This window comes from Musca domestica, unplaced genomic scaffold (genome assembly GCF_030504385.1).
Source record: "Musca domestica strain aabys unplaced genomic scaffold, Musca_domestica.polishedcontigs.V.1.1 26, whole genome shotgun sequence".
Classification (NCBI taxonomy): domain Eukaryota; kingdom Metazoa; phylum Arthropoda; class Insecta; order Diptera; family Muscidae; genus Musca; species Musca domestica.
In genome coordinates, this window is record NW_026712283.1 from 10,540,250 (window position 1) to 10,563,395 (window position 23,146).

Genomic DNA, 23,146 nt, shown 5'->3' on the forward strand with positions numbered 1-23,146 from the left:
ACATTTGTCAATAGAGGATCTTTAAAGGGAGTCGTTTTAATGTATCCCAGCAAGGATACTCAATACAAATCTGTTTACCAACCCATTACTTTAATAGGGGAATTCTTGCACGAAAGAAGTAGTTATTTTCAGGTCTCTAAAAGTCGATACTTTTAGTGACCAAAGTCAATAAATAAGTACTTTTTTAATCGAATTTCAGTGGCCAAAGGTAAGGTCAAAGATATGTCATTACTACATAACTTGTAACTATCTCACTCGGGGACCTGGGGGATCTCAAAGTCTAATGCTGCGAACACTTTCTTACCGTTTCATCCGTTTTCTCATTACCCTCAATATTAAAACGACCAGGTACCCAACAAAGTCCGAGAGTAATTTGTAGATTTTCCATATCTAATATTCAGGACTGCATTTTCACTTCTTTCATTCAATTTCTACGAACCGGAAATTCTTAGTTGCTCACAGAAGACTGTGGCTCATGTGCCTTCCTTCTTCTGTACAGGGTGGGATAAAAAAACTGCAACAAAGTGAATGAAAGCAAAAAAAATGTCAGAAATAGCATCAAATATTAGAATAAGTTTAGATTTGTAGAATTGGTCACCTTTAGCACAAAATATGGCCTTCAAACGGCCAAAGAAGCCGCCATACGCCACAATGTTGCTCTGCGGTATTTTGGCCCATTCCGGGCGAAGTGCTTGCTTGAGATGATCGACACTTTGGTATTTTTTAGTGCCAACCTTGCATTCCAAAATACTCTCGGCACAATGGTCCAACGGATTGGTATCCGGAGATTTTATTGAATGAAAGCAAACAATTTCGGAAATTGCATCAAATTTTAGTATAAGTTTAGGTTTGTACGAATTGGTCAGCTTTGACACGAATTATGGTCTTCAAACGGCCAATGAAACCGTCACACGCTGTCCGAATGTTGCTCTGCGGTATTTTGGTCCATTTCCGGCGAAGCGCTTGCTTGAGGTGATCGATACTTTGGTATTTTTTAGTGCCAACTTTACTTTCCAAAATACTCCAGACACAATAGTCTAACGGATTGGTATCCGGAGATTTTGATGGCCATTGTGCGCTGGAAATGAAGCGGGGAACCTTATTCTGTAATCATTCTTGGGTGGCCATTCTTGGTTGAGTGCGATGATGCTGAGTACTGTTGGAATGTCCAAGGTCTGAGGCCAAAATGTTTGCGTGCCCAAAGCATTAATACACCCTCCAGAATATTTTCGTCATAATATTCGGCATTTATTCTAATGCCACGGTCGATTAATACGAGCGGAGAGCGACCATCGGCTGTTATGGTGGCTCACACCATCACCATGGCCGGCGCTTGAGTTCTGGTGACCAACCGAAGGTCCCCATTTTAAGCTGACCTTTTTCTTTACAAACTGCTGGACAACGAATGATTTCTCATCGGAGAAAACTAAATTCGGCAGTTCACCACTTTCGGTCAAGCGAAGCAACTCTTTAGCTCTTTTGTGTCTATTTTCTTTCTGTTGCGGTGTAAGTTCTGACACTTTTTGGAATTTCAATGGCTTTACCCCGAGCTACTTTTTCAATATTTGCCGAATGGAACATTGCAATATGTTCAGCTCACGAGCCATTTTTCGGCCACTGCGACGCCGGTTTCGATCAAGCCGCTTCTTTACTTTTCGAACCATTTCTGCTGATGTTGCTGTTTTCTTCCGTCTACTTCCTTGACGTCGGGCTACGCTATTAGTATCATGGTAACGAGCGATGGTACGAGACACAAAAGATTTATTCACATTTAAATGCTGGAGTGCTCTAACGATAGCCACTTGTGGTTTTCCAGCCAAATATAAAGAAATCACACTATCACGCTTGAATTCCAGCACGAATAACTTTTTTTCTTGTAAACAATATAATGAGCTGTCACTGGAATAATTTTAACAGCTGTCGGACGAGTGACTTAGAAATGTCAGTAATCTGAAGTTGGTTGCAGTTTTTTTTTTATCTCACCCTGTATTTACTCATTACTTGGTTAGAGCTAAAAAGCTTCCCATAAAAAGTGGCGCCCAACGTGTTTACGTTTCAAATAATCATCTATGGCAATTAAGTGTGATTGTCACGAATGTTTTGTGAATTTGTGCACTGAAATAAATTACAACAAATGTTGAGGTACATTTTATAATTTATAAGATATTTCAAATCTCTAAATATTTATCAATAAAAAAAATATCCCAACATTTGATGAAATAAATTATAGTTCGTCAAAAACAACAAAACATTCGTGACAATCGCACGTTATCGCCATGAATGAATATTTGAAACGTCAACACGTTGGTTATAGTTTTCGCCAACAACACGCCCAACTTTTACACGAAATCTGTGTATTATTATGACAGCTATTTGTGTTGAAATTATTGCAGTTCTCTCTGTCCCTCTAAACGTCATGCAGCCATTGTTTTTTTTTGTGTTCCACTTTCAATGAAATTTGAATGCCTGAGCAGAGGTATTGTGTGTGTGGGGCAAGTTTGCAATTTAAATAGAAAATCAATTTTTAAATGTTAAAATTAAAACCAAAACAAAAAACGGAAATGATTGTCACATTGACGTATTGAACGTATTGTCATGCTTAATGCGGTGGGGAGGTGTTACTTTGGAATTGTATGCAAATGTGTTGGGGAAATTTCAATTTAGCTTTCCTAGGAATAGTCGTGTCCGAATATTTAAATATCTGCAATGAGAAAACAAAACACACTTCCACATGTTTTTTTATGGTTTACCTTGTCTTGCTGTCTTCGTACAGTTTGTGGATGGATATGTTTATTTACTAATTTGGGGAGTTTAAATCTCCCTCTCTCTCTCAGTTCTTTCTCTCTAAAAAAATCGGTGTTATCAATGCTAGGTGAGTGACTTGCATTTACGGCATAATAGAACTGTTTCATAAAGTTTGTTTTTGTTCTCCCATTCTGTCTTAAACTAAATTATCGTAGACTTCTACACAAGACATTAATTCGAAATTCCTAAGTAATTAATCCACCGTGTCCGCGTAATTTATTAAATGCTTTTCCTGCAATTACTACTTATCTGAAGCAATTTGTGGTGATCTCTTTAAATGGCTTACATAACAACCATTTTCACACAATTTCATAACAGGTCAATTTCTTTGGTACCTCCCTCCTTTGTTTCTCTTAATTAGCAATAGAACAATTATTGATATCGACTATTGTCTATTGAAAAAAATCGATTTAATCGGTTCAGACCCAATTAAATATGTTAATCTTTGTCTGTTTCAATTACAAGAAACAGATATGAACTTTTTTTCTGAATAAAGGAAATAGATCAATGGCTAATTTCCTCTATCTCCCCCCCCCCTCTCTCTCTCTCTCTCTTTCTCTGTCTCTCTCCAAATTTAAGCAGACAAAATAAATGGCAATCTTTTCTGATGTGTACTTTCCACACAGTCCGTTGAAGATTACGATTTAATACCCATCCAAATGTACAGGGTGAAATGAAAAAACCGCAAGCAACTTCAGACTGCTGTCATTTCTAAGCCACTCGTCCGACAGCTGTTAAAATTATTCCAGTGACAGTTCATTATATTGTTTACAAGCGTACAAAAGCATTTTGGCGAGAATTTTCCAGAAAACAAGTTATTCGTGATAGAATTCAAGCGTGATAGTATGATTTCTTTATATTTGGCTGGAAAACCACAAGTGGCTATCGTTAGAGCACTTCAGCATTTAAATGTGAATAAATCTTTTCTGTCTCGTACCATCGTTCGTTACCGTGATACTGGTAGCCTAGCCGGATGTCAAGGAAGTCGTCGCTGTGGCCAAAAAATGGCTCGTGAGTTGAATATATCGCAATATTCTGTTCGGAAATATTAACAAATGAGCTCGGGGTAAAGCCATTGAAATTCCAAAAAAGTGCAAGAACTTACACCGCAACAGAAAGAAAATAGACTCAAAAGAGCTAAAGATTTGCTCCGCTTGCCCGAAAGTGGTGAACGGCCGAATTTGGGTTTCTCCGGTGGGAAAACATTCGTTGTCCAGCAGTTTGTAAACAAACAAAATTAATGTGTTTACTTACCAAAGAGGTCAGCTGCCACCCAAGAATGGTTACTAAATGAGGTTCCTCGCTTCGCGCACAATCGCCACCAAAATCTTCGGATACCAATCCGTTGGACTATTTGTGTCTGGAGTATTTTGGCTTGCTTTCCAAAATGGCAATAAAAAATACAAAAATGCCGATTACCTCAAGCAAGCGCTTCGTTGGGAATGGGCCAAAATACCGCTGAGCAACATTCGGGCAGCGTGTGACGGTTTCATTGGCCCCTTGAAGGCCATAATTCGTGCCAAAGGTGACCAATTCTAACAAGTCTAAATTTATTCTAAAATTTGATGCTATTTCTGACATGATGCTTTCATTCAATAAAACTTAAAAAAAAAAATGTAAAAATTATGGCGTTTGACTTTGTTGCAGTTTTTTTATCTCACCCTGTATATGGGATTTATATCCAAGTGCGAGGTATCGAAACAGATTTGGCCAGATCTCCTTGTTTGGAACACAGTCTCTACTTTTTATAAGATCATCCAAATGGGACAACTCTAACATTGAATAATGCAGGTTGTATGGAAGAACACTCGAATCTTGATCTTAGGGAACATTCAGACATAGATCCCATTATAATCTATAACCTTCAAATAACCACAAAGGCTACATTGGCTCTGGCGTCGAAGTTGTACATGACTCTTCTCGATGTCTTTTCCAACTTCATCTTCCAAGCTTTAAATACTTTTTTTTTTTGTTTTCTTTTGAACCAAAAGTTGGGAACATTTTCTGGCTATGCACCCTTTAACCTAACCTACCCTACCTGTTTTCACAATGATATGACATGACTCTAGCTGTAATAATATTTTAAGGTTATTTGTTTATGAACGATAGAAGTACGTTGGGCGCCAAAAAGGCAGAAATTGTGGTAATGATATGACTTTTCTAAAATGAGACCATCAAGAGCAACCTACTGCTTGTTTCCTTCTGTCTCATTTGGAATTTTTCTATTTAAAATTTTTTTTCCAAATTCCAATCTTTCCTGCTTTGCCAACTCAAATTTTAATAGAATAATATAAGTTGCTAGAAACGCTGTGATAATGTTTATAGGGATTTTAAAGGAGCCCCGCGTTGGGCGCCAATTAAGTGTAAAGTTTTGTAATTTCTAAAATTAAACCACCAGCTGCAGCTCGTTTTCTCTGTCTCAATAATCATTCAGAATTCTGCAGCAATGGTGGCCCTATTTTCATTTTTTTCGCTTAAAAACATTTTTCCCAAATCTCAATTTTTTTGCAATTGCGACTAAAAATTTAAGAATTTTGTAAAAATATCGATTAGCTCACATTTTTGATCACATTTTTAACGGTTTCTTGATTTGACATTTTGCGTGTGATTTTTTGTTAATTGAAATAAATTAAAAATCCTACCCTGCAAATTATTAAATATTATTTTTTTCGCCATGCGTGTGTACAAATGCGTTAAAGTCGTCCAACCGGCGTTATATATTAATTTTATCCAGTATTTAATTGCAAATTACATTTTAACATCCAGTTTTACCAACAAATAATTATTTAGAGTTGAGGCAACTGTCATTGCCATTTAGGAGTTATTGACATCAGCTGTCGTGCTTGCGCGTGTTTTTAATAAAAACCCATAAATCTTTTTTGTGTGATTTCTTCGATAGTTAAAATTTTGAAAAAAAAAATTAAAAGCGGCATTTCTCTAGCGAAATTGGGTTAAGTTCTGTATTGAGCCGGTCTTTCAAAAACTGGAATACCTGATTCGCTTTGACCCATTTTTTTAAATTAAAAAATGTTATTATATATATATATATACGGTTAAAACCAATTGATCTTTGAATAAATCCCATTAACCTTTCAAGAAATTGTATTCGTCGTGCAATCTACGTCACACCAGCAGCTAAAAATTTGAATAAAATAAAAATTCGTAGGCGATTTTTATAATGTCAAATACGTTCGGAATAAAATGTCAGGGATCATTCCACAATCTAACCCAGCTATTTTGTTTTTTTTTTTTTTTTTTTTTTTTTCAAATTTTCTCCTTTTTTTGACATAAGTACCATTTCTTATTTAAGGGCCCCCGCTACCTCGAAACGTAACGCTTCAGATGAAGCATTTATTATGTCTGCCACTCCACTCCATCTCAAAATTATTATTGATGTGTTATTATGAGAAAAAAAAAAATAACAAAAAATATTAGATAATCTCCATTGTTTGAACTTAGTGTAACCAATTAAAGAGTTCTTTATATTCTTTCGAAAATAATTGCAAATAAATGGTGTTTAAATAATGGCAGAGCATTTATCACTTTAAACTAATTGGCGAGAGTTCACATAAAATAAATTGATTATTGGTGTTACAACACCAACCCAGAAATAATTGGGGCGGAATCAGAAAGGGTATTGAAACACAACAACAGTGGAAACCAAGTGCTACATGGTAGATCGCATAAAAAACGTGACCTCTAAGCCTTGAAAGATTTAGATTAAAAAGTGTAACGCCCCAAATCCCCTTCATTTTGCTGAGGTATACTCGAGGGGCCTAGGGTATGCCGGAGAAATTTATAAAGTGACCGAGAGAGTATGAAAGGCAAGTTGTTGTTTGAGTTTTAAGCAAATAATTATACCTTTAGCCATATGGCTAGAGAGGGTGTATATCGTTTGATACGGGCAAAACGTGTATCAACGAAATAACGGTTTTAGACCCTAGGTCTCTTTGGACCAAATCCGTTTCAGGATATTTGGAGTCGATCTAGCGATGTCCGTCCGTCTGTCTGGCTGGCTGAGGCGCACGATAACTCTCGAAGGGAGTATCCGATTTGATCCAAACCTGGTACATCGTCATATTATTTTCAAGTTCAGAGATGGGCAATATCGGTCCACTCCTTCTGGTATCTCCCACACAAAAGACCGAAATTTTTAAAAAATATTTTCTGCTGCACAGAGGAAGAAAAGATAATCCGATTTTGCCCCAAATTCGCGAATCCTAATACTTTCATCAGTGCTAGGACAGGTGAGAAAAATGGAAAATATCGGTCCACTCCATCAAGTACCTCCCTCCCTCAAATACCTCTCCCTCAAAATTTTGAATAATTTTTACTCTTATAAAATGTGATGTGATGTGAGTCCTTCTGGTACCTCCCCCACAAAGGGTCAACATTTTGAGTATCCATGAAGGTTATAAAACACGAAATTAACATCCGATTCCATTCAGATTTGGTACATTTCAATATTTCCATCAACACAAAATCTGTTTTAAAGATGGTAGAGATCGGACCATTTCGTTTGGAACCTTCCCCACAAAATGTTGAATATCCAGAAAGCTCATAAAACACGAAATTAGTATCCGATTCCATTCAGACTTGGCACATCTCAATATTTCCATCAACACAGGATCTGTTATAAAGATGGCAGAGATCGGATAATTTCTTCTGGTACCTACCCCACAGAGGATTTAAGATTTTTGAAAAAACAAAACGCTCAAAGAAAGCGAGATAGGCATATCCAACTTTCTTCAAATTTCACACGTCTAAATATTTTTGCTAACACAAGGTCTGTTGTGAAGCTGATATATATCTGCCAACCCCTTCTGGTACCTCACCCTCAAAGGGTCACTATTTCCAATACTTATATTTGTCGTAACTTGTAAATAAGTACGTGAAACTGGTTATACTCCTGTGGTTGCCAAAATACTCCACCTCAAGGGGTTGGATAACGAAGAATCCAAGGGCTTGAGCACCGCAAGGGGCTAAAAGTGAAGATTCCAAGGGCTTTTGACAGGCAAGGGGTTGTGAAGAATTCCAAGGCTATGGCACCCCAAGAGTTATGTTTTATGCTTGTAAAACATTTATGTTCCGTTTTTTATTGAAAATTAAAGCAAATGTTTTTCTAATTTTTATAAACAAATTTTAATTAAATTTATTATTCAAATGTATGGTTAGCGAAAAAAACAAAATGATTTGATCATATTAAGATCTCGGTGTCAACTGAACTCTTATTCTAAATTCATCTTCTTTTAAAAGTAATTAATATTTTGAATTTACAACAATAAATATAAAATACAATAAAAACTAAATTGTAGTTAAAGTGGGAGTGAGTGGGAGAATATTGGAGAGCAACAGTTCTATTGATAGATGAGAGAGAGGAAGAGAAGGAGAGAGAATGAAAGTGAGAGAGTTTAATTTGATGAGAGATATTAAAATAAGAGAGTGATATTTATGAGTTAAAGAATTTGTGATTTTATGTTGGGTGAAATATGTGAAGAGAGGAAGGCATTAGGTAAAGTGTATTAGGGTGGGTAGACGAATGTGACTCAAGGGGTTAAATCATGATGATCCCAAGAGCTTTAACACCCCAAGGAGTTGAAACAAAAAAAAAAAAACGAAGATACTCAAGGGCTTCAAACGCCTCAAGAAGTTCAAAAATAAATAAGAAACCCAAGGGCTTCAAACATCTCAAGGGGTTAAATCACAAAAAAATCCAAGGGCTTGAACACCTCAAAGGGTTTATTAACGGAAAATCCAAGGGCTTTAAACACCTCATGGGGTTGAATCACCAAGCACCCAAGGGCTTTAAACAACTCAAGGATTATTATTACCACTCCACCTCACCTGTCTCCTTCACTGTTGGTCCCTTCAAAAGTAACGAGTTGAGCATCAGTCTTCAAAAATCCATTATAACTTGATGTGAGGTTTCACTGTAAATATTCAATCAAACCGTATTCTATTATAAACCTCTGTCTAGGTAATTAAGAAATGACGACACCTTCATCTAGCTAATATAATTATGTGACCTTATTGATTCTGAGCTTTTGTCCCGTCATGACACTTAAAATAATAATTCATAGAATATTGAATTGAATTGAATTGAATGAATCGAAATGGAAATTGAAACGCTTAATTAAATTCATTGGATGATTATGGTTAATATTTGTTTTTCGTTCTCCGAGCTGACTGCCATTAACCTTTGGCGGGATTATTATTATACTACAAGATTGTTGCAATGGACGTATAGATATGAAAAATTTCCAAATATATTTTTTAGAAAATTACTAAAAGATAAAATCCACTAAGACTGTACGGAGAGTTAAGGAGATTAAATTCTGATATACGAAATGAAAATTTTCCCCTTCATTCAGGTGGTTAAACACACAAAAAGTTTGAATTCGTAACGAGAATCTGTTTGGCTAAAGAAGAGGGGAAAAGCTCTCTAAAATTGTGAATGCGATGGGAGAGGATTAGTTAAATGGTTGCGTTCTTTTATAAAAAGTTAAAAAGGAGGAAAGCATATAATGACTAGAAAATCAGCCTTTAAAAATGGGAGCAGTTCTCTTAGACATTCTTACTGATTTATTTTAACCCCATTTAGACGACGTTTTACTCCCCGACACAAATTTTCGTATTTTTATATATAAGTTTTTTCCGTAACAAATTCATGAAAATAAAACTAATTTATTTCATTTCAACATTTCTTTAAATTCATTCCAACTTCTTCTGGAGCTTTTTATTGAAATTCCAATAAAAACAAATAAAAAATATCAGCGGTTTTTTGGACAGATGTATACCCCCAGCCAATGTTCGATTATTTAAAAATATTTTGACTTCGATTTTGATTATTCAAATTGTTGACCCTCTGGGTTCCAAAGGAATGGGCCAATATTGTCTATTTCGTATCGGTCATAAATAAATATGATATAAATATTGCGTCGTGCCAGGTTTGGACTATATCGACTGCTTCCTTCACTTTATATGAGGTATTTGCCAATTTTTACAAATGTTAAAAGTGTGTGCGATCTGCCACATATAGTCGACCGAATTTCGACCATTTTCATACCTCATCTAATACACATAAAAATATTGGTAAGGGCACAATTACAAGAAAATCGAACATTTATATCCGATTTTATACGAAATCATAAAATCCGATAAACTGCATATTCGTAGCAAATCTTGAAAAGATATTGGTGGAGGTATCAGAAGAAATGGTGCGATCTCTACCATCTTTATAACTGATCTTGTGTTGATGAAAATATTGGGATGTACCTAGTCTGAATGGAATCAGATGTTAATTTAGCCCTTTATGAGCCTCAAAATTTTGACACTTTGTAGGGGAGGTACCAGAAGGATATTTCTTCTTCACACTAGACCTTGGGTTAATAAAAATATTGTGATGTGTGTAATTTGAATAGAACCGGATGCTTATTTCGGATTTTATTATCGTTCTGGTTATTCAAAATGTTAACCCTTTGTGGGGGGAGGTACCAGAAGAAATGGTCCGATCTCTACAATTTTTGTAACAGATCTTGTGTTGATGGGAATACTGAGATGTACCTAATCTAAATGGAATCGGGTGTTAATTTCGCGTTTTATGAGCTTCATTGATACTCAAAATGTTGACCCTTTGTGGGGTTGATACCAGAAGGAATGATGCGTTCTCCACCATCTTTATAACAGAAATCGGGTTAAAAGAAATATTGAGATGTACCTAGTCTAAGTGGAATCGGATGTTAATATCGCTTTTTAGGAGTTTCATGGATATTCAAAATTTTGCTCCTTTGTGAGGGAGCTACCAGAAGGAGTGCACCGATATATCCTATCTTCACACCAGACCTTGGTTTAATAAAATAATTGAGATGTGTGAAATTTGAATCATATTTTATAAGAGTTTTAATTATTCAAAATTGTTGACCCTTTGTGGGGGACCTAACGTAGTTTACGCATAATCGGATTATCGTTGCTTTTTTCTGTGCAGAAAATATATTTTTGAAAATTTTGAACTTCTGTGGGGGAGGTACCAGAAGGAGTGAACCGATATACTCTATATTCGCACCAGATCTTGGGTAAATAAAAATATTGTGATGTCTGTAATTTGAAGATAATCGGACTCTTATATCACATTTTATAAGAGTTATAATTATTCCAAAATTTTGAGCCTTTTTGGGGGAGCTACTTGATTGAGTGGACCGATATTATCCATTTTCGCACCTGACCTAGCGCTGATGCAAATATTAGGATTTCCAATGTTAGAGTAAAATCGGATTATTCTTCCTCTTTCTGTGAAGTAAAATATTGTTTTTGAAAATTTTGATCTTTTGTGTGGGAGGTACCAGAAGGAGAGGACCGATATTGCCCACCACCGAAGTCGATCTAAGTTTGACAAATATATTACAATGTACCAAGTTTGGACTAAATCGTTTACTCCCTTCGAGAGTTATCGTGCGCACTAGCCAGATGGACTGACAGACGGACGGACGAACATCGCTAGATCGACTAAAAATTTCCTGAAACGGATTTGTCCAAAGCGACCTAGGTTCTAAAACCGTTATTTGGATGAGGCTCGATTTGGCCGTATCAAATGATATATACACTCTGTAGCCCTCGAGTAGCCGGTGTTGAAAGTAGCCTAAGGAGAAAAAATCAAGCCTCGGTCAAAGGCCGCCTTCCCAAAAGAGCATCCAATTTAGAACTTTGGTTCACGTTGTTGATGTTGGACATACCTCAAGCCCCGGCCTAAGCATAAAATTTAGAAAAACACAACATATTCGGGTTGTTCGGGTTTAAAGACCCATATCTCTGGATCCAGGAAATATAAATGCGGAAACTGTAGCATTTTGGAATGGTTGGAGTGTAAGCTATAATTTGGTATCTATTTTGTGGACTCCCAAAATGGGTCTTTTAGGGAGTTTTTTTTTTTTTTTAAATTCGAGTCAAAAAAACCGTCTTAAAAAACCACTTGTTGGATAGGTATTTTCATTAGCTCAGACCATGATCAGGTCAAATATCCGGTTTTCCGGATGCGTGACAAAAAAATAATTTCTCCGAAACAGGGTACAATTATATACCTCTGAAAGCGATTCCAAAAGGATCCGACCGTTTTTACTATACTAGAGCTGTTCTATAGTTTTGGCGATGGGGTGCGGAGACTTGGTCCATAACTATTCTTTGAATTTAATGCTAATTCATATATGGAGTCGTCATAGATATATATAAGTCATTTGTTTGACCCAAGGACGAACCATATTGAAAGTGGAGATAATCGGTCAAAATTTACATAAAGCTCCCAAATATATCTTCGTCCGATTTGCCTTTTATGGTGCACCAAACGTGTAATATTGGCCCGATTGGTATAGAATTTGACACTTACGACCACAATGAGTCTAGAAACAATTATATCAAATAGGGTGAAAATGGGTGAGATCCCATATATATTGTTCATCTGATTTGATATTTTTGTTCTCCGCAGCTGAAATTTGCACTCTGTAACAACGATATTTGGGGAAATAAATCAAATACAGCACAAAAATACCTTGGGATGGAATTTGGCACTTACGACCAATTTGAGTCTAGAAGCTAGTATGTCAAATTTGGTGAAAATCGTTTCAGATATAGCTATAGCTCCCATATATATTGTTCATCCGATTTGTTATATGAAGCTCTAATAAATATGCAAAGGGATGTAGGGTATCGTAAAGTCGGCCCCGCCCGACTTTTAGTCTTTCTTTACTGGTTTTAAATATAAATGAACTCTAAGCCTTTGTGTTTTGATTTTTCAAAATTCTAATGAAATAATAGGTTACATAAGGAATTCCCGCTAACAAGAACCCATGCTAAGCTGGGTCCCTTGATATTTATCCAGCTAATCGTGTGAGCATGTAACTACTCGCGATATTAACAAATTCACGTTTTTGAATAAATTATTGCTGGCCCGCGGGCAGATCTTTGAGATGTGATGCTGGAATTGATCCGGTCGCCCGATCGATGATTTGTTTTTGCGGCAGGTTGTCGGTAGATTAATTTAATAGTTGTTTTTTCACAATTGCCTTAATGACTCTTTTGTTAACTAAGTGTCATTCGCATAAACGCCGATTAATTGCAATGCTGATCGGAGTTAATAAATACTCATTTTGCACATTGTTAGACGCTATCATTTGTTTTATTTATTTATTTTTTTTTTTTAAATATTTATCATTTGTTTATGGTTATTTATAAGTTCGTTGTTCTGTGTGCATTAATGATTTATGGAACGATTTAACCACGTGCAATTACAATTATTTATAAGTAAATGCATAAAAGGGGGGGGAGGTGTTGGGTTTTAATAATGTTGGGATATTGTTTTTTCCTTGATAGATTAAGTGTTGTGGGTTAAAGGTCATGTGCGGTTTGGTTAGATTAAGAGTTATGTCGTTCTGATACGAAATAGTTAAAAAAAAAAAAAAAAACTATTCCGTAAAAGGAACGATCGGAACTTTATTCAATTCCTTTTTCCGTCTAGTTCTTTTGGTTCACATAATACCTTTAGTTAATTTAGTTCATCTTGCTCTCTCCTTTTATCTCATTACTAGCAAGTGTCCGCTGCCTCCTTATCGAAAATTCCACTTTAAAGTTTCAGACACCACCAATTCATTTTAGTACTCAAGCTGCACAAAATGTTCATCGATTCTTGGAAAAAAAAAATTCCAAAACCAGTTCCTTCTCTCACACCACAGATACCAACAGAGATATCCATATAAAATTTCAGAACTTAAGGTCTATTCCTTCACACAATACCAAGTTTAGTACAAATTAGTACTTTTCGTACAGTTATAGAACACATATCTCTTGGATACCAAATAAAGTACCATACAGTACCTTTCCACAAATATTGGACACATTTCCAAACACAGACACTAACACTGACATCCATATAAAATTTCAGAACTTCAGGTCCATTCCTTCACCCAATACCAAATTTAGTTTAATTAAGTATTTTTCGAAGAGCTATGGTACACATCTCCAAACCCACCTCCAAATCTAATACTCAGATACCAACAGTGACTTTAATATCAAATATCGGAAATTCAGCTCTGCAATTTTCTCCATAACCAAATTTAGTACCATTTAGTACCTTTCGTACAATTATAATACATACTTCCAACCCCACAGCGACCACACGAACAGCGATACTAATATAGAATTCCAAACTGCAGAAACTATATGTTCACCCGACACCAAATTGTACCATTTTCAAGATCACCTCTGTAAAACAAACGTACCACCAACAGGCACCCCAACAAAAATTTTCAGCTTCATCGGTTGACCCAAAACAAAACTGATCCAAATTTAGTACCATTTAGTACAGTGCAAATTTCCAAAACCACCTTCATTTACCAAACAAACTACCTTGATTCTCATCTCGAATTTAAGGTTTTTAGCTCTAACAATACCAAATGGTGCCATATTAGAACTTTTCGTTACATTAAAGTTCGAATTTCCTAAGACCCTTTTGAACATCTATCCTGCACTATATCAGCGACTCTCATTCCAAATTTCAGAATTCCAGTTCTATCGATTTAGCACAATTCCAATTTGGTACTGTTTAGTACACATAAACACAAAACAACCTGCATTACACAATCCAATATAAATCTTATTTCCCAATTTCGGGATTCCAGCCCTATCGTTATACCCAAATCGAAATTGTACCAAATTAAGTACCATTTCCATAAGCACATAAGTACGAATTTCCAGAGCTTCTTACATACCTCAATACTACACTCACACAGTAATCCCAATTCCAAATTTCTATCGGTTTACCCAAATTCAAATTGTACCAAATTTAGTACCATATAGTACAGATAAGTACGAATTTTCGCAGCTTCCTACATAACCCAATCCTACACTTTCACAGCAATTCCAATTTCTAAGTTCAGCATTCCATCTTTATCAGTTCTCCTAATTACGAATTGTACCAAATTTAGTACCATATAATACAGATGAGTACGAATTTCCAAAATTTCCTACATAACCCAATCCCACACTCTGACAGTGATCTTATTTCCAATTTGCAGGATACCAGCTCTATTCGTTTACCTACGACCAAATTGTACCTGATTTAGTACATTTTAGTACATATCTAAAACTACCTAAATATCCCAAACCTAAACTCCGACAGTAGTAATATTTCCAATTTTCAGGATACCAACTCGATTGGTTCACCCAAATCCAAATTGTACCAGATTTAGTACCATTTAGTACACATAAGTACAAATTTCCAAAACTACCTAAAGTTCTCAGTCCTAGAATGCAATAGTAGTCTTATTTCCAAATTTCCGGATTCCAACTCTACTGGTTCTCCCAAAAATTTAAATTGTACCAAATTTAGTACCACACTTTTTGTACACATAAGTGCGAATTTCCAAAACTACCCACATTTCTCAGTCCCAGAGTGCAATAGTGATCATATTTCTAAATATCAAAATTCCAGCTCTATCGGTTTACCCAAATCGAAATTGTACCAAAATTAGTACCTTTTAGTACTTTTCGTGGACATTTTCTTAAATTCGAAAACTTTCTCCATATTCCAATGCTAATTTCAAATTTCTGGATTCCTGCTTTATATGTTCCTCGAAATTCAAGTTGTACTAAATTTAGTACCGTTTAGTACTTTTCATATACATGAGTACAAACTTCCCAAACTACCATTAGTACGCTTAATAATTTTCATAACTACCTACAAAATACAGTTCAATAGAAATCTTATTTTCAATTTTCCGGATCACAACTCTACTGGTTCTCCAAAAAATTTAAATTCTAGCAAATTTAGTACCATTTAGTACACATAAGTGCGAATTTCCAAAACTACCTACATTTCTCAGCCCTAGAATACAGTGGTGATCTTATTTCTAAATTTCAAAATTCTACATCTATCGGTCTAACCAATTCGAAATTGTACCAAAGTTTGTACCATTTAGTGCTTTTCGTGGACATTTTCGAAAATTCGAAAACTTTCTCCATATTCCAATGCTATACTCCGCCTGTATTTCTGGATTATGTTCCTCGAAATTCAAATTGTACTATATTTAGTACCGTTTACCCACTTCCTAAAACTGCCTCCTTACATTGACTCTACTCTTCAACCTTGATTCCCATTCCAATACGAATTCCCAAAAACTCAGCCTTATCTGACCCTTTCGGATCAAGAGTGATCCTCACCCAAAATTATATTCGGTATTTTGATGATTTTAGCCGGAAATGTTTCAAATTTGGTACTTGAAGTTCGTAATGGATACTACAGCCTAAGACAGAAAATTGTCTGTGCAGGTCCACATCTTCATATAGCCCCATATAACGGCACCTCCCGATATTCAGTATTTTGATGATTTTAGCGTCATTGTCCGCCGGAATTGTTTCAAATTTGGTATTTGAAGTTCGTAATAGGTACTACAGCCTATAACAGAAAATTGTATATGTCCAGGTTTTGGTATAGCCCCCATATAATGGTACCTCCCTATATTCGGTATTTGATGATTTTTTTCAAGTTTCGCATTTGAATATTAATGACAAAATTTGCCAATGCAGGTCCACGTCTTCGTATAGACCCTAATATAACGGCTGCATTCGATATTTTTAAGATTTCAATAGAATTTTTATTTTTGTAGAAAAATAAGAAATCAATGAATCAGGAATTCAAAGGAATTACTCTTAGCACTGCATTTCAATTATTTTTTTTTAAATCTTCTAATTTTTTTTTCCTTTTTTCTCTGCCTTACAGTGGCCTGGACAGTTCATCATGCAGTCAATGCATTAGCTTGCTCAAGAAATTGGCCGCCCTAGGTCATACCATTGTCTGTACCATACATCAACCTTCGGCCTTGATTTTCGAGATGTTCGATAAATTGTATACCGTGGTCGAGGGCCATTGCATGTATCAGGGTCCCGTCAAGGAGTTAATACCCTTTTTGGCTGATCAAAATCTCATGTGTCCAAGTTATCACAATCCTGCCGATTTTTGTAAGTTTCCATTACCACTCCAAAACTGATAAAAATTGTAATTTATTTGTTTTCCATTTGTTATTTTTTTCTATTTCTCTTATTCCCTTATAGTATTGGAAGTAGCTGTTGGTGACTATGAACGTGATCTGGAAAAATTGATCAATGCAGCAAATAAGAAATATTTCGAAGATAGCGATTTGAGTCAACTGAATCGTGTCACACGGCTAATAAGTAAAATGCAAGGTAAGTGGATTGGAAAAGAGAATTTTTACTTTATTTCAATATATGCTGTAAACGTGGATCCATGGTAAAATTAACAAGGCGAAGTGGACTAAAACACAGAGGAAGTTAAAATTTGCAAGGTAAATTACAGAAAATGCAAAGTTGGATATTATTTTTTGAAATGAGGTTACGCAACGCGTGATTCTTAGTTCAGCAAATGTTAAGTTACTCTCTTTAGTTTGTAAAAGTTGTCCTTATGGACTCTTATTATAATATGACCAAACCTTACTTAACCCTAAGTGTATAGGAAGAATGACGAATCATACATCTATATGAAACCTATCTGGCATAAATATTATGCAGAGATCACATACATGTCAAGATGTCTCAAATATGACATGCACCCAGGCTAACTTCCTTAACAGTAGGTAGTAGAGCTCAGATTTACTCAATTTTACTCATGAACGAGCGCTCGAAAACGGGAGTGCTCGATGAATATGAGTTTTTCAAGTAGTGTACTCTTCACTCTTCTGTTTGAAGTGAGAGCGCCCGCGAGTGCTACTGCTTGAAGTGGGAGTCAAAATGTTTGAAATTGAGTTAGAGTTAACTCTTTGGGTGAAATCGAGTGGAAAAATATTATTTTACATTCTTGCAACTAACACCACGATATGACAAAAACTAAAAGTACTCGATTTCAAGAGAATTTTTTTCGAGTGGTATAAAAAATTTAAGTACTCGATTTTTTTTCTACTCGCTGGAATTCGAGCGAGTTTTATTCATCACTCGTATTCGAGAGAGTGTTTCAGAGCTCTTGCATGGGCAAATAAAGTTGAAGACGGGTGAATGCGTTCACTGAGTACGTTCAAATTGCGTCTCATTATACACTCAGCCATATGGCTAGAGAGGGTATATATCATTTGATACGACCAAAACGTGCCATATCGAAATAATGGTTCTAGACCCAAGGTCGCTTTGCGACCAAATCCGTTTCAGGACATTTTGAGTAGGTCTAGCAATGTTTGTCCGTCTGGCTGGCGCGCACGATAACTCTCGAAGGAAGTATCCGATTTGGTTCAAACTAGGTACATCGTAACATTATTATCAAACATACTTTGCAAATCACATCAGTGGCGGGTCAGGTGTGAAAATTAACAAAATCGGCCCACTCCAGCAAGTACCTCCTCTTCTAAAATGTTATGTAAGAGTCTGATTGTCTTCAAATTACACACAACACAATACTTTTATTACCCCAAGGTCTGGTATGAAGATGCAAAATATCGGTCCACTCCTTGTGGTACCTTCTCCACAAAAGAGTTCATATTTTCAATATCCATAAAGCTAATTAAACGAGAAATCAACATCTGATTCCATTTAGATTTGGTATATCTCAATATATCCATCAACACATGATCTGTTATACAAATGGTAGAGATCGGACCATTCCTTCTGGTACCTCACCCACAAAGGTTATGAATTACCAAAAGGGTCATAAAATCCGAAATAAGCATCTTCATATTTCACACATCCCATTATTTTTACTAACACAAGATCTGCTCTGAAGATGGTATATATCGGTCCACTCCTTCTGGTACCTCCCCCACAAATGGTCAAAATTTTGAATATCCATGAAGCCCATAAAACGCAAAATTTACATCCGATTCCATTCAGACTTTGTGCATCTGTTATAAAGATGGTAGATTCAAGAGCGACTTAACTTGGAGCACAATTTACTCACATCGGGTCCAATACTGCAACACTTCATATCATCTAGTCATTCTGCTACTCTGACAACCTGTTGATTTTGAATGTTCGTTCCCTGACTTTAGGATAAATAGGTTTCGTTCACTAGTGCCGTTACCTATGCTGGGAAATGTGGTCTTGTTTAGGTTATTTGAACATCCTTTCTCCCCAGAGAAGTTGGTAAACTCTTAGTCCAAAGAGCTTTTCCGTGGTTGGGGGAAATGTGGTGTTTAGAAGTCATGAAATTTAGCGATTTGTTTATGAAGAGGATTACAGGAGGATTATCTGATCCAAGATAAATAATGACAAAGACAGGATTTCAAATAACGTCATTTATTAGAACTGCTGATATGATTATAATTTGATATGATTATAATGCAACTCACTCGTATTTATAGCTCATGATCCATACATGATATTTTCGGTAATAAAAAAACAAAGTTATTCTAAAATATTCCAACGGAATGACCGTACTTTGGCGAATCACACTCACACATAAACAAATGACCAATTTAAATAGCAAAGGAAACAATATTCATAAATACGAGTGAGTGAGAACGATAAATGTCAAAAACAAAAGAATAAAAACTGACAAAACCGATTGTTTGCTCCATGTTTTGCAGAATTTAAAAGGATACTATTACCCGAACAAGAGGTGATTAAAGTAGATCTCGGGTAATGATATCCTTATAAACTCTGCAAAACATGGAGTAAACAATCGGTTTTGCAGTTCTTATTATTTTTTGACATTTATCGTTCTCACTCACTCGTATTTATGAATATTGTTCCCTTTGCTATTTAAATTGGTTATTTGTTTATGTGTGAGTGTGATTCGCCAAAGTACGGTCATTCCGTTGGAGAATAAGAATTCTTTCTTGACATTAATCGTTCTCACTCACTCGTATTTATGAATATACTTCTCTTTGCTGTTTAGATTGGTCGTTTGTTTATGTGTGAGTCAGCTTTGACGAATGAACGGACATTCCGTTTGAATATTTTAGAATATCCTTGTTTTTTAATGTCGAAAATATCATGTATAGATCATGAGCTATAAATACGAGTGAGTGGGAGAACAGTGAGTCTGTCCATTAATATATCACGACTTGTAAGGAGGTCTAGCAAAGCTGTGAACTATGAGGAATGTGAACTGTGTAAAGTAAAGAGAAATGTGCGAATTTGTGAATAGAGCAATACAAGACCCGTAATCTGAAGGAACCCTCGTTTTATTTGATATAATAAAATAGTGTCTTCCCAGGTTCATTTAAAACCTAATTACGTAGCAATGTGTAAAAAACACAACATTGTGAGGAACAATTTTCATTGAGCTTGTTTTCTTGCACCGCTGCCACCCAAATCACCGATTCATAGAATTCACTATATCATATGTCTAACCTCAAAGTTTGTTGCAATTAAATTTCAAAAATGATGCAGAATTAGCGGTCGGAACAAAAATATGTGCAGAGAGATGCTGAGGCTGTGGTTGCTATTAGGGAGACAGCGGCGGAGTTGCCTACTTCGACGACGCCCCCGAAACTCCTGTATTAATCTCTCCCCCTTATCTATCTTCCCAACTTTTCAACCCTCCCTCGTATATATGTTAATTTACATTTTTGAGAAAACAATTTCCATTTGTTGTTCACTTCATTTTCTTTCATTAAGCCCCACACTAATTTTCTTTGATTATATGTTTGCGTGAAATAATTTCCGGAATACCATCAGCATAACACACCGCACCATGGTTGGAAAACGCTACACCGAACTTTACCACCACTTTATTGCAACCCATTGTGCAATCGGCGGTATTGCAAAACAAATAAACAAATGTTAAGTGAAAACACAACACCAAAAACAACAATGTTTTGCAATGACGGAAAAACAAAACAAATATTGAAATATTTAAAGGGAAATCATGCAAAAGAGCCAAGAAAATAAACCAAAGTCATTGGCAAGACGTAGCTAATATTTCCTACATAAATTTTCATTTTCATCTTCTCCAGATGCCAAGACTAATGCCGCAAATGCCCCTCGAAAAGTTTCATGGATGCGCGTGGTTGAATGAATGGTTTGGTAGATGGATGGATAGATGGTTGGTTGGTTGTTGCGCTGAATGGCTGAGTGAATAATGACGAACCTCAAAACCATGAATTACATTTACCACAGCACCGAACTGCTATTGTTTGTTGCCAATTTTTTTTTTTTTTTTTTTTTTTGGGGCTTCACATTGTTTTCTTGTCGCTTTCTTCTTTTGGTTGAAAGTGAAATGCAATATTAGTATTAACAAATAATAATAAACAAGTAAAAAAAACTTTAAGTTCGGCCGGGCCAAACTTTTAATACCCTCCACCTTAGGGTAAAAGAAACATTGGAAGAAATGTGGCAAAAACCATTAAAATTCCGAATATCGGGAGGTATCGTTATATGGGGGCTACACCAAAACGTGGACCTATAATTACAATGTTTCGCCACACGAACTAGGACCCATTATAATCCACAAATACAAATTTTTAGACAAATCAGTGGAAAAATGTGGCAAAAACCATCAAAATACCGAATATCGGGAGGTACCGTTATATGGGGGCTATATCAAATCATGGACCCTTTCATGCAATGTTTCGCCACCGGAGCTGGAACCCATTATGACCAACAAATACCAATTTTTAGACAAATCCATGAAAGAGTGTGGCAAAAATCATCAAATTACCGAATATCGGGAGGTACCGTTATATGGGGGCTATGCCAAAACGTGGACCCATACATGCAATGTTTCGCCACCGGAGGTGGAAACCATTATGACCTACAAATACCATTTTTTAGACAAATCCGTGAAAAAATGTAGCAATAATCATCAAATTACCGAAAATCGGGAGGTACCTTTATATGGGGGCTATACCAAAACGTGGACCTATACATGCAGTGTTTTGCCACACGCACAGGGACCCGTTATGACCTACAAATACCAATTTTCAAACAAATCCGTGAAAAAATGTGGCATAAATCATCAAAATACCGAATATCGGGAGGTACCGTTATATGGGGACTATACCAGAACGTGGACCGATATATCTCATTTTCAATACCAACCATCCTAGACACAATGCGAATTTGGCGCTCTACGTCAAATACTGTGGGCTGTATCGTGATTTCAACAGACAGACGGACAGACAGACAGACAGACAGACGGACATCGTTAAATCGACTTAGAATTTTATGCTGATTATGAATATATATACTTTATGGGGTCTACGACGAATATTTAAGGATGTTACAAACGGAATGACAAAGTTAATATACCCTCCTTACCAAGGTGGAGGGTATAATAAGCAGGTCAATGTAGAGGAATAGATTGTATTTCAAAAGACACAAAATCCCAATGTAAGTCAGTCTTTCTTAGGCCATAAAAAATTATCTATACATCAAAAATTAGGCAGAATTAAAAGAGGTCCTATGGACTACGACTAGACTACTGCTTTAATCATTGATCGAATTGACTTTGAGTCACAGGTACATCTGGTTTTTTTATTGATGTACGAGAATATTTTTGAGGGGAGGTTGTTGAACCGCCCTTCAAAGGCTTATTGCATTAATAAGTTTAAATAATTATTATAAAAAAATTTAAATAACCCAATTCAAACAAGTACAATAAGCAGTAAGCTCGGTCGATCCGAACTTTGAATAACGTCCACCATTTGAAACGAATTTTGGAATTTTCAAAAAAAAAAAGAGAAAAAATAAAATCCGAATATAGCCGTTATATTGGGGTCTATACGAAGACGTGGACCTGCATATGCAACTTTTGTCTTAAGCCATTACAATCCGGTGAATCATGTAGCTAACATTATCGGAATACTGAATATAGGGAGGAACTGATATATCCGAGTTATACGAAGACCTGGACCTGCATAGGTAATTTTTTGTCACAGGCTGCAGATGAAAAAAATGCAACCAATTTCAGACTGCTGTCATTACTAAGCCACTCGTCCGACAGCTGTTAAAATTATTCCAGTGACAGCTCATTAAATTCTTCACAAGCCTACAAAAGCATTTTGGTGAGAATTTTACAGAAAAAAAGTTATTCGTGATGGAATTCAAGCGTGATGGTGCGATTCCTTTATATTTGGCTGGAAAACTACAAGTGGCTATTGTTGGAGGGCTCTACAGCATTTTAATGTGAATTTGTGTCTCGTACCATCGCTCGTTACCGTGATACTGGTAGCGTAGCCCGACGTCAAGGAAGTGGACGGAAAAAAGCTGCAACATCAGCAGAAATGGTTCGAAAAGTAAAGAAGCAACTTGATCGAAACCCGCGTCGCAGTGGCCGAAAAATGGCTCGTGAGCTGAAAATATCGCAATATTCCATTCGGCAAATATTGAAAAATGAGCTCGGCGTAAAGCCATT

The 23,146-nt window shown here is 36.1% G+C and overlaps 1 protein-coding gene across 2 annotated transcripts in view; it reads left to right on the forward strand.

Moving 5' to 3' along the window:
• LOC101894584 (ATP-binding cassette sub-family G member 1) overlaps positions 1-23,146 on the forward strand; it is a 97,797-nt gene that overhangs the window by 53,938 nt on the left and 20,713 nt on the right. For both annotated transcript variants that reach the window (XM_020035436.2, XM_005179688.4), the window contains 2 exons: positions 16,568-16,806; positions 16,900-17,031. In XM_020035436.2, the coding sequence (XP_019890995.1) occupies positions 16,568-16,806; positions 16,900-17,031 (371 nt within the window). The remainder of the gene's footprint in view (positions 1-16,567; positions 16,807-16,899; positions 17,032-23,146) is intronic.